Source organism: Syngnathus acus, chromosome 4 (assembly GCF_901709675.1).
Source record: "Syngnathus acus chromosome 4, fSynAcu1.2, whole genome shotgun sequence".
NCBI lineage: Eukaryota > Metazoa > Chordata > Actinopteri > Syngnathiformes > Syngnathidae > Syngnathus > Syngnathus acus.
Genome location: NC_051090.1, coordinates 12,515,130 through 12,535,915, shown reverse-complemented (window position 1 = coordinate 12,535,915; position 20,786 = coordinate 12,515,130). Strand labels below are relative to the sequence as shown.

The 20,786-nt window shown below is 42.4% G+C and overlaps 1 protein-coding gene and 2 long non-coding RNA genes across 3 annotated transcripts; 1 reads left to right on the top strand and 2 right to left on the bottom strand.

Annotated features, from left to right (window-relative positions):
- Window positions 1-787: 787 nt before the first annotated feature.
- Window positions 788-3,373, bottom strand: LOC119121729. The gene is made up of 3 exons (XR_005097745.1): window positions 3,340-3,373; window positions 3,148-3,155; window positions 788-1,256 (listed from the first exon to the last, which is right to left on the bottom strand). It is a non-coding gene; the product is annotated as an uncharacterized LOC119121729 (long non-coding RNA).
- A 404-nt stretch (window positions 3,374-3,777) lies between these two features.
- Window positions 3,778-5,821, bottom strand: LOC119122158 (E3 SUMO-protein ligase ZBED1-like). The gene is made up of 3 exons (XM_037250367.1): window positions 4,239-5,821; window positions 4,064-4,157; window positions 3,778-3,842 (listed from the first exon to the last, which is right to left on the bottom strand). Exons 1-3 carry the CDS (start codon window positions 5,673-5,675, stop codon window positions 3,778-3,780), a joined length of 1,596 nt encoding a protein of 531 aa, XP_037106262.1. The 5' UTR covers window positions 5,676-5,821.
- Window positions 5,822-6,809: 988 nt separating this feature from the next.
- LOC119121719 lies at window positions 6,810-14,315 on the top strand. Its single transcript, XR_005097734.1, has 5 exons — window positions 6,810-6,965; window positions 13,699-13,776; window positions 13,850-14,055; window positions 14,087-14,170; window positions 14,265-14,315. It is a non-coding gene; the product is annotated as an uncharacterized LOC119121719 (long non-coding RNA).
- Window positions 14,316-20,786: the final 6,471 nt, after the last annotated feature.

The following is a 20,786-nucleotide window of genomic DNA, read 5'->3' as shown; positions in this document are numbered from 1 at the left end:
GGCACCTGCTGGTTTTATCTCCAAGTGACCTTCCTGTAAACATTCTGGTAAACATTCTGCTCCATTCTTGCACATACACTGTCACACCTCATCCATTCGTCATTCTTTCAATTTTGTCATTTTGTACGGAATTATGTGAGCTTTTGGCTGTGACATCATCAGTTTATTAATGTTCCCTGACTATGCAAAGTTTGTACTCACCACTTACCATGTTTTTGTTTGTTTGTTCTTTTGATACTCCATGTACTTGCTTACGTCATCATATTCTTAGTTTAATCATGCTTCCAACCATATCTTTTCTTTGTTAGGCAAAATATTTCCCTCTGTCCAGAACGTTCAGTCGTAATCTAAAACTGGCGTCTAGCATTAGTCAAAACATAAGATACAATCAAGTACTGAACATTTTTAGACGACTTTGGCAGTGTCCGTGATTTAGAGAATCATCAGGCATGCATTAAACAGTTCCTTAAGGGTCATTAAGCTATTCAGGCAATATATCAAAAAACATTTGTTATTTCAAAGTGCTCAGAAATATATATCAGATCATAAAGTTATAAAAACCTTTGTCATTACCACCTATCAAAAATGTCTAGTTATGTCTTCTTTATTGATTTGGTGTGTAGGTATAATTATATGCTTAAAATATTTCTTTTATTGCTTTAATATGTGAATATACTTGTCTGCTTATGTACTTTATTCAATCAGGTTTGAGCATATCTGTTTTAGTAGCTAGGCAGGACTTTTTGTATTTCGACCCCATTCCTTCACTCCCTCTATTGACCTCAGTTTAACTGAGGTCACCAAAACCGTTGATACCACCAGGGATCCCTCTGTGGGCACACTACGTCCCTCTGTGGGGCCGCCAATGAGTGAGAAAAATAAATATAGATAAAATTCATACCCAGACATTTGTAAAAGATGGAGAATGGAAAGGCAATTGGCCTAGACGACATTCCAGTGACAGCATGGAACTATCAAGGAGAGATGGCAGGGAAGATTCTTAAAAAGCGAGAAGATTCCTGGAAAGGTGCTGACTCCTATTTTTTATTTCAGACCACGGCAATGTGCAGAACTGTAGTAGCTACAGAGGTGTTGTTATGTTGATTAAGCAAAGCATGAAGTTATGGGAAAGAATGTTAGAAGCGAGGCTTGGAAATCTGTACTGGCCAAAATAATGGAGAGTGTGGCAGAGATGAAGATGTTGCAGGACATGCAGATGGTTGGTGTGACAGGACAGAAAGATATGGAAACGATTGCTCTGTTGTCGCGGCCCCTAACAAGAGCAGCCGAAAGAAGTGGAAGATGAGAAAGAAAATGTGAGAGAAAAATACATAAACAAATAACGAAATACATACATACATATATACATACATATAGACAGACAGACATCGAACGATCGTCCATTCGGTCACTCGGTCATTTGGTCTCGGTCATTCTGTCACTCGGTCACTCGGTCACTCAGTCACTCAGTCACTCAGTCAATCAATCAATCAATCAATCAATCAATCAATCAATCAATAAGTCAAATCAATCAATAAGTCAAATCAATCAATCAATCTCACTCACTCACAAGTGTTAACTAATTTGTAATAGTATTGCAAGCAGTTTAAATTGTAATGGAATATGTGGATGTCCATATCAGTTTTATCAAATTCTAATCCTACTTTACCTTTGTATAAGGCACAGGTGTCAAACTCAAGGCCCGGGGCCAGATGCAGCCTGCCACATTATTTTATGTGGCCCGCGAAGACAAATTGTGCTTCACATTCATGTGTCATTACTCGAATTGCAAATTGTCTTCACTTTTAATAATATTTTATTTTTAAATATTAGACCAGTTTTTACTTGTCTGATTTGAAAACGAGTTAATTGTCAGTTTGTTTTATAGCTTTTACTGGATATAATATGAGGTGCTCACACATTTATTTGGGGTGACAGTCTTTCTCCGAAAGAAGCTATGACTACAATGCGGCCCGCGAAAAAAAAATTGACACCCCTTGTATAAGGGATAGCCTTTTCAAAGCATAGTCATCGTAATCTATTCAATCTGTTGTTTTACTAACATTTAATCATTGATCAATCACGTATCTTAAATCATGCTTTTCCTCCTTTGAAGCGACTATGTACTTCAAACCCAAACGCCACCATTTTATAGGGAAAGAAAAATCTGTTGAATCTATTTGTTTTCGACATGCAGTCGTCTTAAATTTGTTCAATTTATCAATCCCTTCCATTGTTTATCCTGCAAATGAATCACGTGAATAATGTGTTATTCAAACTTTAACTTAACGTTCATAAGTTATCCACCTGTTGCCAATTCGTTTTCAGTCTGTATGTTATTGTTCCAATTTTTTACATTTAATACTCTCCCACCTATTTGATCCTATCTTGTAAAGGTCTACAATTTATTCTAAGCTATTTTAAAACTCTCCACACTTGTTACCAGGCTTTGGCTCCATTTCACGATGTTGTCTCCCATTCCCTTCATTTCTGCCGAGCTGTTTCTTCTCCTCCGTCTAGCATGTTGAAGACTTAAAAATAGGGGTGTAAATCGCGGGTTTTGTCACGATACGATATCATATCGATACAAAGAATCACGATACGATATTTGCCGATATCTTAAAGCCTGCTGTGATTAAGATTCATTCACGATATATCACGATTTAGTGCTCCACGATCGATATATATATATTTTTTTTTTAAATAAAAAATATAGAACAATATCCTGATTTATAACAATTCATACGCAAAATCAACAAGGTACTGCTAACTCTTTATTTAGGAAATTACATTTAGTAGTATACAAAGTGCTTATTTTAACACTGAACTTTATCAAATTCCTATATTTTTTCTCATATAAGTAAAGAAAATGAATATTCTTTCTTTTTTTGTAATACCATTGACTTTAAAGTGCATTACTGAACAAAACAAAAACAAGTTCTTTATAATGAAAGTACCGTAATTTTCGGACTATAAGTCGCACCGGAGTATAAGTCGCACCAGCTATAAAATGCCCAAAAAAGTGAAAAAAACCCATATATATGTATATAAGTCGCTCCTGAGTATAAGTCGCCCCCCCACCCAAACTATGAAAAAAAACCGCGACTTATAGTCCGAAAATTACGGTAGTAAACATTACACCTTGACCATATGTTCTAACCCAAATGCAAAAAAAAAACATTCTCTTGCAATACCAGAGAACTATACATAAATAAAATATGTATGTTGTTATTTAACTCTTCTATAAAACAAAAATAACTTAATTTATAACTCTTTATATAGAATTTTAACATTACACGGTGTCTACTCTTTGAACTGTTCAATATGGCCAATAATAACCAGCTCAGTGGCCTAGTGGTAGAGTGTCCGCCCTGAGACTGGAAGGTTGTGGGTTCAAACCCCGGCCGGGTCATACCAAAGACTATAAAAATGGGACCCATTGCCTCCCTGCTTGGCACTCAGCAGTAAGGGTTGGAATTGTGGGGTTAGATCACCAAATGATTCCCGAGCGCGGCGCCGCTGCTGCTCACTGCTCCCCTCTCCCCCAGGGGATGGATCAAAATCACACGGGGATGGGTCAAATGCAGAGGACAAATTTCACCACACCCAGATGTGTGTGTGACGATCATTGGGACTTTAACTTTAACTTTAATACAACATGTAGTGCAAAATCAAAAGTAGTTTGTCACATGTTTGTTTAGTGCATTGAAATTTGTGATAGTGCGTTCTTTGTTAGGTTCTTCTTCAAGAAAATCAAGTGATCGACATGCTCAGGTGTCAAAACACTACGTTCTGAGCGGACAATGTCACCTGCAGTGCTAAATACACGCTCGGAGGGCACGCTTGTCGCAGGAATACAGAGATAGGTTTTGGCTAGATTTGCAAGGAGGGGAAACTCTATTTCATGACTTCCCCACCATTCTAACAGATTACCTTTGAGTGTTAATAATTCAGTCTCTTTGTATCTATTTACTTCCATCTCTGCCAGCTGCTTGGATGTTTTCACTAACACATAATTATTTATAATAATTAGGTGTTATTTAATTATGCAGAAAACACACACCTGAAGCATGGAGCTCATCATCACATGCCTCTTCAGATGGGTGTGTTGTGTGAGTTTCCTCCATTGCAGTGCCATCATGAGCCTGTGTGTCTTCCTGTGAACCGAAAAAAGATGTGCATTGTTAATAATTATCTGGTAATACATTTATCATGTGCTAGTATTTAATCTTACTTACTTTTTGGTCCCACAGCTGTGTAGCCTCATTTATGATATTCTTGAATGTGGCATCCCTCTCCTCTTCGCACAGAAAGGGCAGGGTCTTGAATCTTGCATCAAGGGCAGCTGCAGTGTTTAATACTTCTTGGACATCTGTGTAACGATGCTCGAGCTCTTTGGCCATTGTTTGTTTCATTTCTTTGATCAGTGGCATGTCATCCTCACAGACACTGAAATGTTCAATCAATTTACTTTTAAGTGGAGCAATGACTGAGATAGTTGGTTGTGCCTCCTCACACATTATTGTAGTTGCAGTTTTCACAGGCCTCAGTAACTGTATCATTTCTTCAGCTGTGGATATGTCATCTTCATTTTGTGTTTGTAAATCATTCTTCATGGACTTTCTGATTTTTTGGTCAAGCTGTGTAGCACACACAGCAGCCTGTTGCTCCAAAAAACGCTCCAGCATATCAAACGAGCTGTTCCAACGTGTGATGACATCTTGGATGAGTTTGTGTGGTGGGAGATCAAGTAGTTTTTGTTTCTCTTTTAACACAGCATTGGCCAGCGTGCTGCGGTGAAAAAAACTCACAACACGACGTACTCTACCTAAAAGACGGGCAGCATCATTGCATTTGAGTCCTTTTTGAGTTGCCAAGTTGATAGTATGTCCAAAACATTTTATGCGCGGTGACAGATGCGCCTCTATTCCTGCTACGGTCATGTTCCTGGCATTGTCAGTTACAAGAGCTGGGTTTTTATCTGCAATGTGCCATTCTTCACATGCTTCGTTTAGGACAGAGGCTAGGTTCGGTCCTGTGTGAGAGTCACTAAAAACGCGAGTCTGAAGCACGTAGTTTTTTAGCGTCCATGCTGTATCAATGTAGTGGCAAGTGACCGTAATGTAGGCTTCAGTTGAGCGAGAAGTCCATCCATCTGTAGTGATAGCAACCCGTTCTGCTTCCTTTAGTTCGTGTAATACCTCCGCGTTAGCACGGGCATATAGACGTGGTACACATGTTTCACTAAAGTACTGTCTCGATGGTACTGTATATCTGGGCTCTAGCGTATTCATCAACTCGGAAAATCCCTCACCCTCCACGCTACTAAACGGTCTCAAGTCTTTACAAATATAATATGAAATTGCAGCAGTGATGGATTTAGCTCGTTTAGAGTTTTTACTTAGCATTTGGGGGAAAAATGTGCTCACGGAGGGCGTCGTGTCTGTGTTGTTTTCGCGGCCGCTGCTTGAGGGAGAGATGTCGTGTTTTTTCTTTAAATGTGCGGCGAGATTTGTGGTGTTCCCTGAATATTTGATCACCGCATGGCAGAATTTACAAACTGCACGTGTCTTGTCCGTTGAGCCATCTTTTCTTTGGAATCCAAAGTGCTTCCAAACGAATGACTTTAAGCCTAAAGGGGAGCAAATGTCCTCGTCTTTTTGGACACTAGCCATACCACCAGGCCAGGAGCCGCGTACTAGTTGTCGCCTCCCCTTTCACGTGCCTGCTCTGCTCAAAACACAACATGCCGCGCACTGCTCCCGGAAAGAGGAAGCAAGCAACAATGAACTGGATTTCAAAATAAAGTCGCGTCTAATGTCCGAGGTCAAACACGGCGATATAAATCGATGTTTACGTTTAGCATCGATGCCAATAAATCGTAGAGCATTATATCGATTAATCGAGAGAGAGATATATATAAAGGCCGGTCCGCGAAAATATTTCTGACACGTGACCGGTCCGTGGCGCAAAAAAGGTTGGGGACCACTGCATTAATGGACATTTTCAAATGTTTGATTTTGTTTTGCTGTTATAAATCTTTTTTTTTTACTTGGTCTGAGGAAATATTCTAATATTTTGAGATTGGATTTTTGAGTTTTCTTAAGCTGTAAACCATAATACACCCTTGATGTCTATTGTATGCAAATGTATATGCAAATGAGCTAGGCGCCAGTCTGGCGGGCGCCAAGATAGCGCCAGTCAAGAGGGGGGCGCGGTCGCCATTTTGGTTTGGTGGTGCCATTTTGGATGGGGTTATGTCTGGGCATGTATGGGGCCTGTATTATATCAGCCGGATGCAGAGTCAGATTTTCTAACAAACATTGATAAAATAGATTTGCATCCATTTATTGTGAAACAAACCAAAGAAGTGATACATCTGAGCTAGATTTGCTATCAACCTGTGCGCCTAGGGGTCAAGGGGGGAGTTTTGTTGAAAAAAAGGCATCTGAAGGAGCTAGTCAAGGTGTTGCTGCACCTAATTTGACATACAATAGCTTGTGGAGCCTCTGCTAGTTGAGTCAACAATTACTGGGTCCGAGTTGTCTTTGTGAAACAAACCAAAGAAGTGATACATCTGAGCTAGATTTGCTATCAACCAGTGCGCCTAGGGGTCAAGGGGGGAGTTTTGTTGAAAAAAAGGCATCTGAAGGAGCTAGTCAAGGTGTTGCTGCACCTAATTTAACATACAATAGTTTGAGCTGAGGTAGAGTCATTAAAGCGTCGTTTGGGTCCGAGTTGTCTGCGTGTAACTTTGTTGAAAAAAGACATCTGAAGGAAATTTAACATACAATAGTTTGGAGTGTTCTCGCGACACATGACCCTATAGGCGTGGTCTTCTCTCCGCCGAGTTTGAGGTTAGTTTGGGACGGATGACCATCGATCATTTTGAGAAGACAAGCCAGCGCATGAGCTCTGATCAGAGGAGTTGGAGTGCGTCAAAAGTTGTTTCGAGATGGTTAAAGGTAATGTAAAGGTCATGTTACTATTTTATCGGTATAATAATATAATAATAATAATACTGTTAGGGTAGTGTTCACTCTAACTTATTTTGCAAGAACCACACTGGAGACAAGTTAGTCGTTTCAAACACCTGCAGGCGGAGAGTTCACTCGTCGCTGTGCTTACAGCGATGGTCGAATGAAGTCTGAAGTCAGGCCTCATCGGGTGCATATTTATTGAGAAGAAACACAGTGGGGTTGAGAGTGGGGGTGTGAGGACCCAGGATGGGGTGAAGACGCTCCCCTGCTGATCAAAGCATAGCAGGGGGCCTTTTACGACTTTGTGGAAACAAAGCAACTTTGATTGCTTCCTCTGCAGCTAGTCAATCAGGTGAAAATATCTTAGCACTTTGGTCTACTACTTTTGGTAAGACAGGACAAGCTAGGTAAATTATTACAGGTTACATTCCAACATAATCATACGATGAAGATATTCTGCAAACCCTAACATATCCCCCCTGTTTTATCATATGAGTATGTCAAACCCGATCAATCAAACATAAGAAAGAAAATACAATGACAGCAATAATTTCCAGTGAAGACGAGGCATTTCCCTCAATGCTCCAGTCCAAATTTTGTGTGCAACTGAAAAACCTGCGGCCAGATTAAAATGCAGGAAAAGAGTTACACGGCCCCTCTGCCTTAGGCGACCAGAATGTTACCAATAAAAAAAGAAAAAGAAAAACACAGAAACAGTACGTCATTGTAACCATCACTTGCAAGGCATTTTCGATGGTCAAATCATCAAGTTTCTGTAAAAGAATGCTGAGCTAAACAGCATCTACGCAATCCACGTCTCGCAGCACATCATAGTCATCACATCCGTCATCTCTGAGAAGTTGTATATGCACTTGTGCCACGGTAGAAGACACAAACCTTGTCACAGCAGACTTCAAACACGGGATAACACAGGTCGTAAACAAGCACAACAATACCAGCACAGCAAGCACAGGCGTCACAAGTTTCAACAGCAACTGCCACCACGCGCCAGAGAATAGCCATGAAAAGAAATCCCATTGATGTGGGATGTTATCCTCCGACATGGCCTGCTGTAAATTCCTCAGTGAGTTCATGGCTTCCTTGATGTGCGTGTCGTTATCTCCTGGAATGTATGTGCAACAGGAAGTCCCAATGATGTGGCACACACCACCTTGTGCTGCCGTCAACAAGTCCAGAACCATCCTGTTTTGCAAGACCATTAGTCTAATAGCCTGGATCTCCCTATTTTGTCCATCATCGACTTGCAGTGAGAGGTTCACAAAGGATTGAAAACGATAGTTCAGTGTCTCGATGAAGAGAGATTGTTTTCCAACTCCGATCCAAGGAAAAAGCGCATGAACAACTTTGTTTCCGACAGGCCATATTTTATGGTCGTCCGGAACATTTGCACCCCAGACAGGGTCATGGGGGTCAAAGGTTGTAATCGCCCTGCGGCGACGTCCAGAAGAGTTGTGTGCTGTCGTCAGCTGACGATGTTGTGTCCTGTAGGTGTGGTCTGTCACCCACACTGGTGCACACACTCCTGTCCAGTTGGCGGGCAGCATCGGATAAACCTTGTGACCACAAAGCCACCAGCCATTCTGTATGAAGTATGTTCCGTTTGATGGTGCAGCCATGTTGGTCGGAGAGCCCTCACCACCTGAAATGGCTCTCTTATCCTGACACTCAGTGGCGATGTCCAAAGCTCCCATCCAGTTCCCTCCTGGAGAGCAGTCTCTGTCAATGCATTTGTGGGTCTCACTTCCTTGGATGTAACACGTATAGTTCACTCCAGGTGGCCGGTCTGTGAAGGCCACCTGCGGCAGTGTTCGTCCTTTAACAGTCACATTGAGATTTGTCCAGAAAAGCTGATCACAGGTACCTTCCGCAAGTCCGGGGCGGGACGGGTCGGCGTCACTGACTGTGACAGCACGGTGTTGATATCCAACTCCTCCCATGGATGCCATGCATTTCGCTTCAGCGACATTCATTGCTCTGGCCTCCAAGTGAACTTGTGTGGAGGACGGCGGGAGTTTGGAACACACATAGCAGCCCTCCTGTGTGTGCGATCTCACAGTGAATTTGACGTATCGGTACCAAGTGTTGGTTTCGTATGGGTTTCTCGGGTCCCATGACCAGTCCTCAAAGTTCTCATCGTGTGACCATCGTTTTCCACGGTCAACATTGTCACTTGGTCTGTTCAGTTGAGTCCATAGACCATAGCACGCTCCAACCACAACGCAGCAGAGGATCCATCTGGCATATGGAGCCCCGTTGCTGCTAGGATGGCAGAGACACCGGGACATCCCCTCGCCTAGCGGAGTGGGGATCGTTGTTTTCTTCACCAACATTGAGACGTCCCACCCTAAACGATAGGACTCCTTTGAAGTTAGCCTTCCCCACCACTCCGAATTAGGGGTCCAGCACTCTCTGCAACTTGCAGTGGCTGAGGTGAATCCAGCTGGGCCGTTCAGCTATCTTTACTGCGGTGGGGGTAGTCAGCAGGACTTGGAATGGTCCCTCCCACCGTGGGCTGGCCCAGCTCTTTCTTTTGATGACTTTGATGTAGACCCAGTCTCCCGGCTTGACGCTGTTGTCGACCTGTGAGGATGAAAGATCAGGCGGCAGTAAATTTGCATTTGACACCTCTGTCAGTCTGAGCGTTCTAATCATGCAGTCTGCCAAAGACTGTTCTTCATCTGTGGACCATTGTCACTGTAAATGGTTTGGGGGATGCCATGAGTCGGTATGATGGCTTTGCAAATGGCTTTTGCCACTGTTAAGGCATCCGCACGTTTAGACGGAACTATTTCCACCCATTTGGAAAATGCATCAATCATCACTAGGCAGTATTTGTGAGGTCCACTTTGTGTGAGCTCAATAAAATCCATGTGCATGATTTGAAATGGGTAAGACGGTTTTGGAAATGAGCCTCTCTTAGGTCTCATGTTTCCTTGTGGATTATGTTTCACACAAACGGGACATGCTTTACAAAAATTTTTTAAGTAAACATCCAAACCAAAGGTAGTGAATTGTTGATGTATGATGGACCTCATCCCCCCTGTCGACACATGGCAAGGCCCATGCGTCGCAATTGCCGCTGCTTTAAAGAGTGACTTAGGCAAAACAGGTTTGTCATCGACGCGGAGGATATTATCTGTGTCCACTATTGCTCCTTTTGTCGTCCACATTCGTTTTTCCACCATTGGAGCATTGCCCTGCATATCTGTCAGTATAGTCTTATCTATGAGTTGCGTGTCCTCTGAATCCATTAAAAAAAATTCATGGCCATGTTTCCCTGCTGCCGCTTCTTTAGCAATTCTGTCCGCTAGTCTGTTTCCATTCGAGGCTTCGTCTGTGCCTGTGGTGTGAGCAGCACATTTACACACAGCCAGTTTAGCAGGTAAATGAATGGCCTGCAACAAGTCTTTCAACAAGGAGGCGTGGGTAACTGGCTTACCAGTTGATGTTGTCAACCCCCTGCGCTCCCATTGTTTTGCAAAATAGAACAGAGTAGAAAACGCATACTGACTGTCTGTGTATACAGTGACTTCCTTATCTTCCGCCAATTCACAAGCTCTTGTTAGTGCAATTAGCTCAGCAGCCTGCGCCGACCTGTTGTATGGAAGCTCCTCTGCTTCAACGATCTGGTTTGGCAATTTCACAATTGCATACCCACTTTGATTGTTCCCTTTATATATTTATTTCTTCCTTAGCATTTAACGTACTCAAAATCACTCTTTCTTCAAAGTCGCTCTACTAATTTTCGATAGAAGTGTCCAACAACGCCAACCATTCAACCTGTATTTTCCCTTCATTCAGGCAATCAGTCATCAATGCTCATTTGCATCTCACACGCAGTCTCCAAGAAGGAGACTTTCTATCTCATCGGTCCCAATACATCCAAGCTCACCACACAACATTCACATACCGTTTCCATCTCAAGGTTCTTGATAGAACAATCCACCAATCCAAAAAAAACTCAACACGCAAAAAAACTGCTGGCAAATCAATCAGAAGTTTTCCTTCACAATTTTGATTCTTCCAATTCCTGAAAGCATGTTCTGTCGTTTCTTACTTAACATGCACTAGTGTGGATCAGTTTCTGCTCGCAAACAGATTTCTCTCTTTTCCTCTCATTTTTATCTTTCAAAAGCGTTTCTGTTCTGCGGTGCAAATTGGATAGACCACAGTCTAGCAAATTTCTGTGCACTAAAAGTTTAGCCAATTTTCATAATTTTAACACGCATGCACAGCTCTCGCGCGCGTAAGGTAGATCCCAGCACCAATGATTCGTCACAGGCTGGCCATTTCCTGTGGTCGATCATGAGCTGGTCCCTCCCACGCACACGAGGACAGCACATTCTAAGTTTTATTTATCTTCTAGAAGCCAGTTGCATTCATTTACCACTTGATTTGCAAATTTTAACTTTAGTGTACATACACAATTTGATCTCTGGTCATTTGTCATTGGGCATACAACAGCATTGTCATACTCCTTGCATGGACAGGAGCTCTAACAATCTAAAAAAACGTTCTAATAATCTGACAATGACATGTCTTGCTTTCATATGGACATCTGTTATTTCTTCCTCTGTATGAGAAAAGAGATCACAGGGGAGGAATCTAGTCACGCTGACAATTTGGCTTTTCCTCTGCCCCTTCCTCCACCCTTTGATTGGTATTGTTTTGCAAAACGACACGCTCTTGCCAAGTGTCCTCGTCTCCCACAGTTCCAACAGTTGTCAGAATCTGATGGGGGTTTTGAATTATATTGCGGCCTGCGACCTTGTTGGCCTCTACCTCTTCCTCTGGCCTGCTGGGACCCATGAAAGAAGACTGTTGTATCTTCATCTAGGTCAACATCATCATCATCATCGCCTAGATGAAATACATCAGAACTTTTGGCCCATTGCGTAGTTGTTGTCACACTTGCAATATCTACTTCCACCAAATGTTTCCTCACCCAGTTGCCGAAGTCGGGGGGGGGAAACAGTGATGAGCGCGTTTTTAAGACGTTGCTGATAAGCACTCTCAGCCGCATCATCGAATGGGGTGCCACTGTGCACCCAGAATTCTTTTTCAAATCTTAATTGAATGGCGGTCTCATCACTTTTTATCTTTCCAGGTTTTGTCTCCTGAATTTGTTCTCTTTTCTCTTGTGAAGCTTTCAACCACATTCTAGCACAATTCAACTCTCTCTCTTTTCTTTTCTTTTTCAGTCCCTTTGTCGTTCTATCTACACTCTCCTCCAAAACATCTAGAAGCCATCTTCCACACTTCAACTTTCAACGTCCCTTCTACTCCATACTTTTTCTTCCACTTTGGCATGTATTGCATACAATTAAGAAATTTACATGCCATGTACTTCTCATCTCCTTCAAGAGCTAGGGATTTACCGGTTTTGTTTCCCATCTTAATTAGGTATTTTAGGTTTATACAATTTTTTTTTTTTTTTTTTATTTTCTTTGAGGATCCTCAATGCAGGTTTAAATTGACCTTCCACCAAATTCTCTTTGCGGTCAATTTATCCTACCAGTCGCACTCTCAACCACACAAACACCAGCGCTTTTTATTTTTAGGCCTATCCAGGATGGGTGTAAAACCCTCCAACACAGCTTGGAGGAACGGACAGAAAAAAGAATCTACGCCCTTCTTCAATTAGGAAAAAGAAACTCTGTTCTTTCTTAGCCCGTTCCTTCCACTGGGACTTGAACCCAAGCTGTTCTTTGGCCGGAGAAACGTACAAAGAAATATCTACACCCTTCTTTGATTAACAAAAAAGAAGCTCCGTGTTTCTTAGCACGTTCCTTCCACTGGGACTCTAACCCAAGCCAGATCCCTCAGCTTGGAAGAACAGACAAAGAAGAATCTACGCACTTCTTCGATGAACGAAAAAGAAGCTCTGCTTTTCTTAGTCTGTTACTTCCCCTGGGACTCGAACCCAAGCTATATTCCGTGCACCTCTACCTTTTACGCGTTTCACAACAACACAATCACACAACTTTAGGGCGTTAACTTACTTGTCCCCTGGTTCGTTGCACTGCCGGGTCCCGTCAATCCACCTCTGTCAGACGAAGGCAGACCTAAGACGCTGGCCCAGCGAAGGATTTCCTTCCCAGGTCTTTCTTTACCAGGTCCTCCTAATGGACGCTGGCCCGTCGACGGTGTACAGCGCGTCGTCCTCCGTCCGCCAGATGGCGGGTATGAGGGTCCCGGGTTTCGGCACCAAAATGTTAGGGTAGTGTTCACTCTAACTTATTTTGCAAGAACCACACTGGAGACAAGTTAGTCGTTTCAAACACCTGCAGGCGGAGAGTTCACTCGTCGCTGTGCTTACAGCGATGGTCGAATGAAGTCTGAAGTCAGGCCTCATCGGGTGCATATTTATTGAGAAGAAACACAGTGGGGTTGAGAGTGGGGGTGTGAGGACCCAGGATGGGGTGAAGACGCTCCCCTGCTGATCAAAGCATAGCAGGGGGCCTTTTACGACTTTGTGGAAACAAAGCAACTTTGATTGCTTCCTCTGCAGCTAGTCAATCAGGTGAAAATATCTTAGCACTTTGGTCTACTACTTTTGGTAAGACAGGACAAGCTAGGTAAATTATTACAGGTTACATTCCAACATAATCATACGATGAAGATATTCTGCAAACCCTAACAAATACACTGGGGTTATTTGTAAAACATGATGTAATGTTTATGTAATGTCATGCAGATATAATCGTATTTGCTGATGTACATACACCCTTTGACGACGACTTTAGTGGAGTTTATCTAACACAATCAGACTACGGTGAGTCAGCCGTTCATCTACGATAGTTAATATAAATGCTATTAGTTGGTGATTTATTTTATGTATGTAACAGATCTCGTGGCCGCGGCCACTAGAAAAAACGAGCCGCCGACACAAGCTGGTTTTGAAACCCAGACTCTAGTGGACGTCTCTGGACGCCATTTTGAAGCATCGAAGGCGGCAGAGCCAATCGCATCAGAGCCAGCGAGACCAACCGCATCAGAGTCACCTGCTACCATTGAGACCAATCAACTCACGCCCCACGCCGACCGACAGGAAGTTGTCACGAGCATAGAGGCGGAACAGGAAGCATCCACAGACACAGAATTGGCGGACGCTTTATCTGCATACGAAGGCGTGAACCTTCCTCACGAGTCGACAAACAAAGTTAGAGGTATTCCTTCTTTTTTTTCTCTTTCTATGTTATCATTCGACTAGCTATTTTTGGTATTATAACGGTTTAACTGCTTTTTAATATCTACTTCCAGTTAAGCGTCATGACATGGGGCGAGGGGTCCAAAGAGGAAGGAGGAGGAGGGCAACCTTCTACAGCAGGGGTGCCCAAACTTTTTCAGCTCGCGAGCTACTTTTGAAATGACCAAGTCACAAAGATCTACCCACTAAAAAAAAAAAAATTTTTATATATATATATATATCATCGTGAAAAAAAAGTCCTACTCCCATTCCCTATGAAAGTGATACTTCTTACTATGGCCAGCTGCCCCACTCATTTTTATACCCTTTCTTAAGTTTAAGAGAAAAAACAGGGTTCTGACAATTGGAGGGAACTCGCGAGCTGGCGTGTTTGTGTTGTGTTGTTAGCGCCGTTGTTTGTACACGCGTCAAGTGCGAAAAAAACCCCCAAAAAAACCATTTTAATATCACGCGATCGACCAATAGTGGCTTGGTGATCGACCGGTCGATCGCGATCGACGTATTGCGCACCCCTGTTCTACAGCATTGGCCACTCAACCACCAGGGGGCCTGAGCCGGCACGCGAGAGTCATCCCCACAAGAATAGAAGGCGTCCTGTAAAGTGCAGTGGTAATTGTATCTACAAAAGTCGGTTACAAGAATGTTTTAAGGTAATACGTATTCTGACAGATTTGGCCGAATCAAGATAGGTCTGATTTTTTTTACTACACTGTGTTGTTTCTGTTGTGATTTTCTTAAAAAAAGAAATATAATGGATCATTCTAACCTTACGTCAGCAGAGTCGGATTTCTTAACAAACATTGACGAAATAGATTTGCAGCCATCTTGTGAAACAAACCAAAGAAGTGATACACCTGAGCTAGATTTGTCAAGCGTTAACAATGATTCGCTATCAACCAATGCGTCTACGAGCCAAATATCAGATTTGCTCAACATTGTGAACAATGCTTTGTTGGAGGGAGAAAACCCCGACAGTCCTGATATTCTTACCCATTTACAAGTTGTCGTAGATGAACTGAACAATCAAAGTCTGAATGAAGGTAGACAGAGTCCTACACTGATCCCGTCACAATTGCTAAACATGATAGCAGAATTAAATAACCAAGCTAATGATAGCAACGGGCGTAGCAGTCCTGATATTCCTGTTCAATTGCTAAACATGATCCAAAATCTAAATACACAGCCTCTGATTGACCCGTTGACCGTTAAGCCTGTCGATTCAACGCCGGCTGTTATTGATGACAGCACACCGATATTTCAGCACCATCGTGACAACGCTTCTGTAATAACTGTTGACACTCCACCGGCATTTCAGCCTAACAACTGCTCTGTTATAATTGATCACGAAATACCGTTTTTTTCCGTGTATAATACGCCCCCATGTATAATACGCACCCTAACAATGGCATGTTGATGCTGGAAAAAAGCCTGTACCCATGTATAATACGCACCCAATTTTTTTTTTTCTTTAATTTTTTTTTTTTTTTTTTTAAAGTCCCAATGATCGTCACACACGCAGGGAGGCAATGGGTCCCATTTTTATAGTCTTTGGTATGGTCTTAACTAGGCTGGATGTATTTTTTTTGTTGGCGTTGATTTCTCCGACTGCCCCTAAAGGCACCACCGCGATCAGATGAAAAGAGAGGAAAGTGACGTGCGGACATGTGAAAAAGGCGGCTCTGTATGGGAGAGACGTTGAAGAGGAATAAAAACACCCTTGGAAACCAAAACTTGCCCCTCGTCGTGACTCGGAGCCGCAACAAATGTTTCGGATTTGTGTAGGGTACATTGTGACAGCAAACGAGCAGGTGATCGAGCAAGCGTCTGATACGAGAGCATTGCGTTCGTATGGAGCGTGTTTGAAGTGAACAGCAGAGACGAAAGGAACAAGGCAAAGTGTTGTGAAATAAAATATTACCTGTAATACGCATTTTGTTATTTGCTGATTGTATTAAACTATCACATTCATTGTCAGTCAAGAAGAGAAGAGGACTATTATCCCTTCTTTGACGAAATGACCAGAGCACAGTACAAACACACTATTGTTCTTTCGGTATTTATTCAACCCACATTCTTTCACAACATGACAAGAAGAGAACAATACATAAATCAATACTCGTACCAGTACCATGATTTTCTTAAAAAAAAAAAAAAAAAAAATTAAATTAAAAAAAAAAAATTAAAAAAAAATTGTACCCATGTATAATGCGCACCCCAGATTTTAGGACAATAAATTAGTTAAATTTTGCGTATTATACACGGAAAAAAACGGTAGATGTTATTGATGATAGCACACCAGCATTTCAACACATGCCTCACCAATCTAACAGCGGTTCTGTAATAACTGACCAGCGCGGCGGTTCTGTTGTAGTCAATAGACCGCATTTCAATAATATCGAGGTAAGGCGGCAGTTAAATATACCATCGCAAGCGAACATCAATGATTTTGCAAACTTTTACCTCCAGATTGAGGATAAAATAGATGATGTCTTGCAAGGTGGATAGGCGAGCACAGCCAGGTGACGTGATTCAAGCTGAGTTAGTGGCTGGAAATGATAGGGCTCACATTTACCAGCAAAAGAGCGACATAAACTCTATCAGAGATAGTGTATCAGATCTCGAATGATAACATAGAAAGAGAAAAAAAAGAAGGAATACCTCTAACTTTGTTTGTCGACTCGTGAGGAAGGCTCACGCCTTCGTATGCAGATAAAGCGTCCGCCAATTCTGCGTCTATGGATGCTTCCTGTTAGGGATGGGCGGATCGATACCAAAATATCGATATATCGATCCAGGCTGCTCATTTTTGAGTATCGATCTCCCTAGCTAAAATATCGGTACTTACAATTATTTAATTATATTTTTCCTCGTTTTTTTCTGCTCCAATTTGACGACTTGCACTCATGCTAGCACTACTTTTCCTTCCGCCTGCTGCACCGGCGTGTCCTGCTCTGCTCTGCTCCCGCCCCCTTTTCTCACAAGCCAAGCCCTCCGCCTCCGCCCCCCTTTCCAATCCAAACACAAACAAGCATGGCCACGGCGGCGGCCCAGTCCGAACGTAAGAGAAGTCTGGTTTGGAGGTATTATATTTTAGTTAATAACAACGAGGCAAGATGTGAAATATGTCACAAAACGATTAAATATTGTGGCAACACCACAAACTTAACAAAACATTTAAGTAAAATTCACCCCACGGTTCATGAAGAGCTGCAGTTGAAACGTGCCGCAGACACTAAGGCAGCGACGGAAAACCCTGCAGCCACACCGAGGCTAAGGTACCAAAGTACCAGCGTTTCAGAAAGGCAAGACATATCCAGGTATCAGGTGCTAACCAAAAATCGTAAGCATTTGTGGTTGATGTGCTATTTGAAGCAATAATTACTGCGCTTTAGTCAGTCATTTATAAATAAAGTTTTCCCCTTTTCAATTTGTGGTCGAACGCCATACGTTTTATTTGTAACTCCACTTCCTATAAACAACACTAAAGTATTACAATATTAAATGTAAGTATCCAGTGGCTTTACAAATTTATAGTTTTGCTGCTCATGACGATTAAGCCCTGCATCTCTGTTGGTACCATGTTTCTTTTTACAATATACTAAAAGACAAAACTTTTTCCCAACAACAGAGAGAGAGAGAAAAAAGTAAAGAATAGCTCCTTTTAATTAAAGTTATACTATTAATAAGCATCTTCCATTAATGTTTTTCTAAAAAGGTTAATAATTCATGTACATGACGTAATACTTTTTTCTACAAAATTCAATAGATGACTCTCCAAGAGCAAGTATCATTTGCAGTGAAACACCTGCTGTAGTATACAAATGTGCAGGTCAATAGTCACATGTAAGGCACAAAATATTGATGCAGCATGCCACTGCATTTAAATTGGTTTTTTTGGCGGGAAATTACACTTCCGGTATCGATATCGGATCGATATCGGGTATTTTTGGGCAGGAAATACTTGGTATCGGATCGAATCCAAAATCATTGGTATCGCCCATCCCTACTTCCTGTTCCGCCTCTATGCTCGTGACAACCTCCTGTCGGTCGGCGTGGGGCGTGAGTTGATTGGTCTCAATGGTAGCACGTGACTCTGATGCGGTTGGTCTCGCTGGCTCTGATGCGATTGGCTCTGCCGCCTTCGATGCTTCAAAATGGCGTCCAGAGACGTCCACTAGAGTCTGGGTTTCAAAACCAGCTTGTGTTGGCGGCTCGTTTTTTCTACTGGCCGCGGCCACGAGATCTGTTACATACATAAAATAAATCACCAACTAATAGCATTCATATTAACTATCGTAGATGAACGGCTGACTCACCGTAGTCTGATTGTGTTAGATAAACTCCACTAAAGTCGTCGTCAAAGGGTGTATGTACATCAGCAAATACGATTATATCTGCATGACATTACATAAACATTACATCATGTTTTACAAATAACCCCAGTGTATTATTATTATTATTATTATACCGATAAAATAGTAACATGACTTACCTTTAACCATCTCGAAACAACTTTTGACGCACTCCAACTCCTCTGATCAGAGCTCATGCGCTGGCTTGTCTTCTCAAAATGATCGATGGTCATCCGTCCCAAACTAACCTCAAACTCGGCGGAGAGAAGACCACGCCTATAGGGTCATGTGTCGCGAGAACACTCCAAACTATTGTATGTTAAATTTCCTTCAGATGTCTTTTTTCAACAAAGTTACACGCAGACAACTCGGACCCAAACGACGCTTTAATGACTCTACCTCAGCTCAAACTATTGTATGTTAAATTAGGTGCAGCAACACCTTGACTAGCTCCTTCAGATGCCTTTTTTTCAACAAAACTCCCCCCTTGACCCCTAGGCGCACTGGTTGATAGCAAATCTCGCTCAGATGTATCACTTCTTTGGTTTGTTTCACAAAGACAACTCGGACCCAGTAACTGTTGACTCAACTAGCAGAGGCTCCACAAGCTATTGTATGTCAAATTAGGTGCAGCAACACCTTGACTAACTCCTTCAGATGCCTTTTTTTCAACAAAACTCCCCCCTTGACCCCTAGGCGCACTGGTTGATAGCAAATCTAGCTCAGATGTATCACTTCTTTGGTTTGTTTCACAAAAAATGGATGCAAATCTATTTTATCAGTTTGTTAGAAAATCTGACTCTGCATCCGGCTGATATAATACAGGCCCCATACATCACCAGCTCAGTGGCCTAGTGGTAGAGTGTCCGCCCTGAGACTGGAAGGTTGTGGGTTCAAACCCCGGCCGGGTCATACCAAAGACTATAAAAATGGGACCCATTGCCTCCCTGCTTGGCACTCAGCATTAAGGGTTGGAATTGGGGGGTTAGATCACCAACTGATTCCCGAGCGCGGCACCGCTGCTGCTCACTGCTCCCCTCTCCCCCAGGGGATGGATTAAAATCACACGGGGATGGGTTAAATGCAGAGGATAAATTTCTCCACACCCATGTGTGTGTGTGACGATCATTGGGACTTTAACTTTAACTTTTTAACATGCCCAGACATAACCCCATCCAAAATGGCGCCACAAAACCAAAATGGCGACAGCGCCCCCCTCTTGACTGGCGCTATCTTGGCGCCCGCCAGACTGGCGCCTAGCTCATTCGCATATACATTTGCATACAATAGACATCAAGGGAAGGCACATAATAGACATCAAGGGAAGGCACATTCTTGATGTATGACATTTTTGTTTTTTTAATTGCATTACAGAAAATAAAGAACTTTATCACAATATTCAAATTTTATGAGACAGTCCTGTATAGGTAGGATTTTTGCACACACAAACAGGGGGTGGGAGTAACTGGCAGTTTAGGCCAATTCAACAGGGGGAGCCATATTTTTTTTTTTCAAAAGCTCAAGTTTAGTTGAGTGACCTGTAAGGTCACTCAAACAGGGGGATTGTTAGAATAGGCCTCTTTGGCACATGTGATTAGCTAGGTAGCTTGAGCTGTGCCGTTATATCGCTGTAACCCTTCTCTTGCTTCATTAGCTTTCTCTTCTCTATGACACTCTATGCAGATATGTAGAAGTCGCTGTCAGTTAAGACTACAAGGTCACACATTATCACACAGGCTAGGCAGAGTCGCCTCCTTGCAGGAAGGCGGCCGAGAGTAGTGTAAGAGCAGGAACCTTGGCGCTGGGAGTTAGACCTTCTTCCGAATCTCGCAGAAAGGGCTCCACAGCTGTGCATCGATCATTCTGGCATACATTAAATAGTTAAACTGTGAAAGCGGCCTCTTGGTAATTACTGTTAGCATAGCGAGCATTAAAGATAAAGAACTGGGAACGAACCTAACAGATGGCAAAATGTAGCTTAAGCCATGAAGCATTTCAGAAAAATGTGTCAAAAAGTACTGATTCCTTTCTTGAGACATCGTGTGCTCGTCAGGGAAACCAATTTCCATGAAGCATTTCAGAAAAATGTGTCAAAAAGTACTGATTCCTTTCTTGAGACATCGTGTGCTCGTCAGGGAAACCAATTTCCAGAAATTGTGTGAAAATCTTTGATAGCCAAAATGAGAATGGGCTGTCAACAGCCGTACTGGAGGGATTGCTTTT

Excerpts from the sequence above, each read along its gene's own strand:
- LOC119122158 (XM_037250367.1), bottom strand. The coding sequence starts at position 5,675 with ATGGCTAGTGTCCAAAAAGACGAGGACATTTGCTCCCCTTTAGGCTTA. Across the intron at positions 4,158-4,238 it reads CACAGCTGTGGGACCAAAAA|GAAGACACACAGGCTCATGA; the intron begins GTAAGTAAGATT and ends TTCGGTTCACAG. Across the intron at positions 3,843-4,063 it reads TGATGAGCTCCATGCTTCAG|CGTGCCCTCCGAGCGTGTAT; the intron begins GTGTGTGTTTTC and ends TCCTGCGACAAG.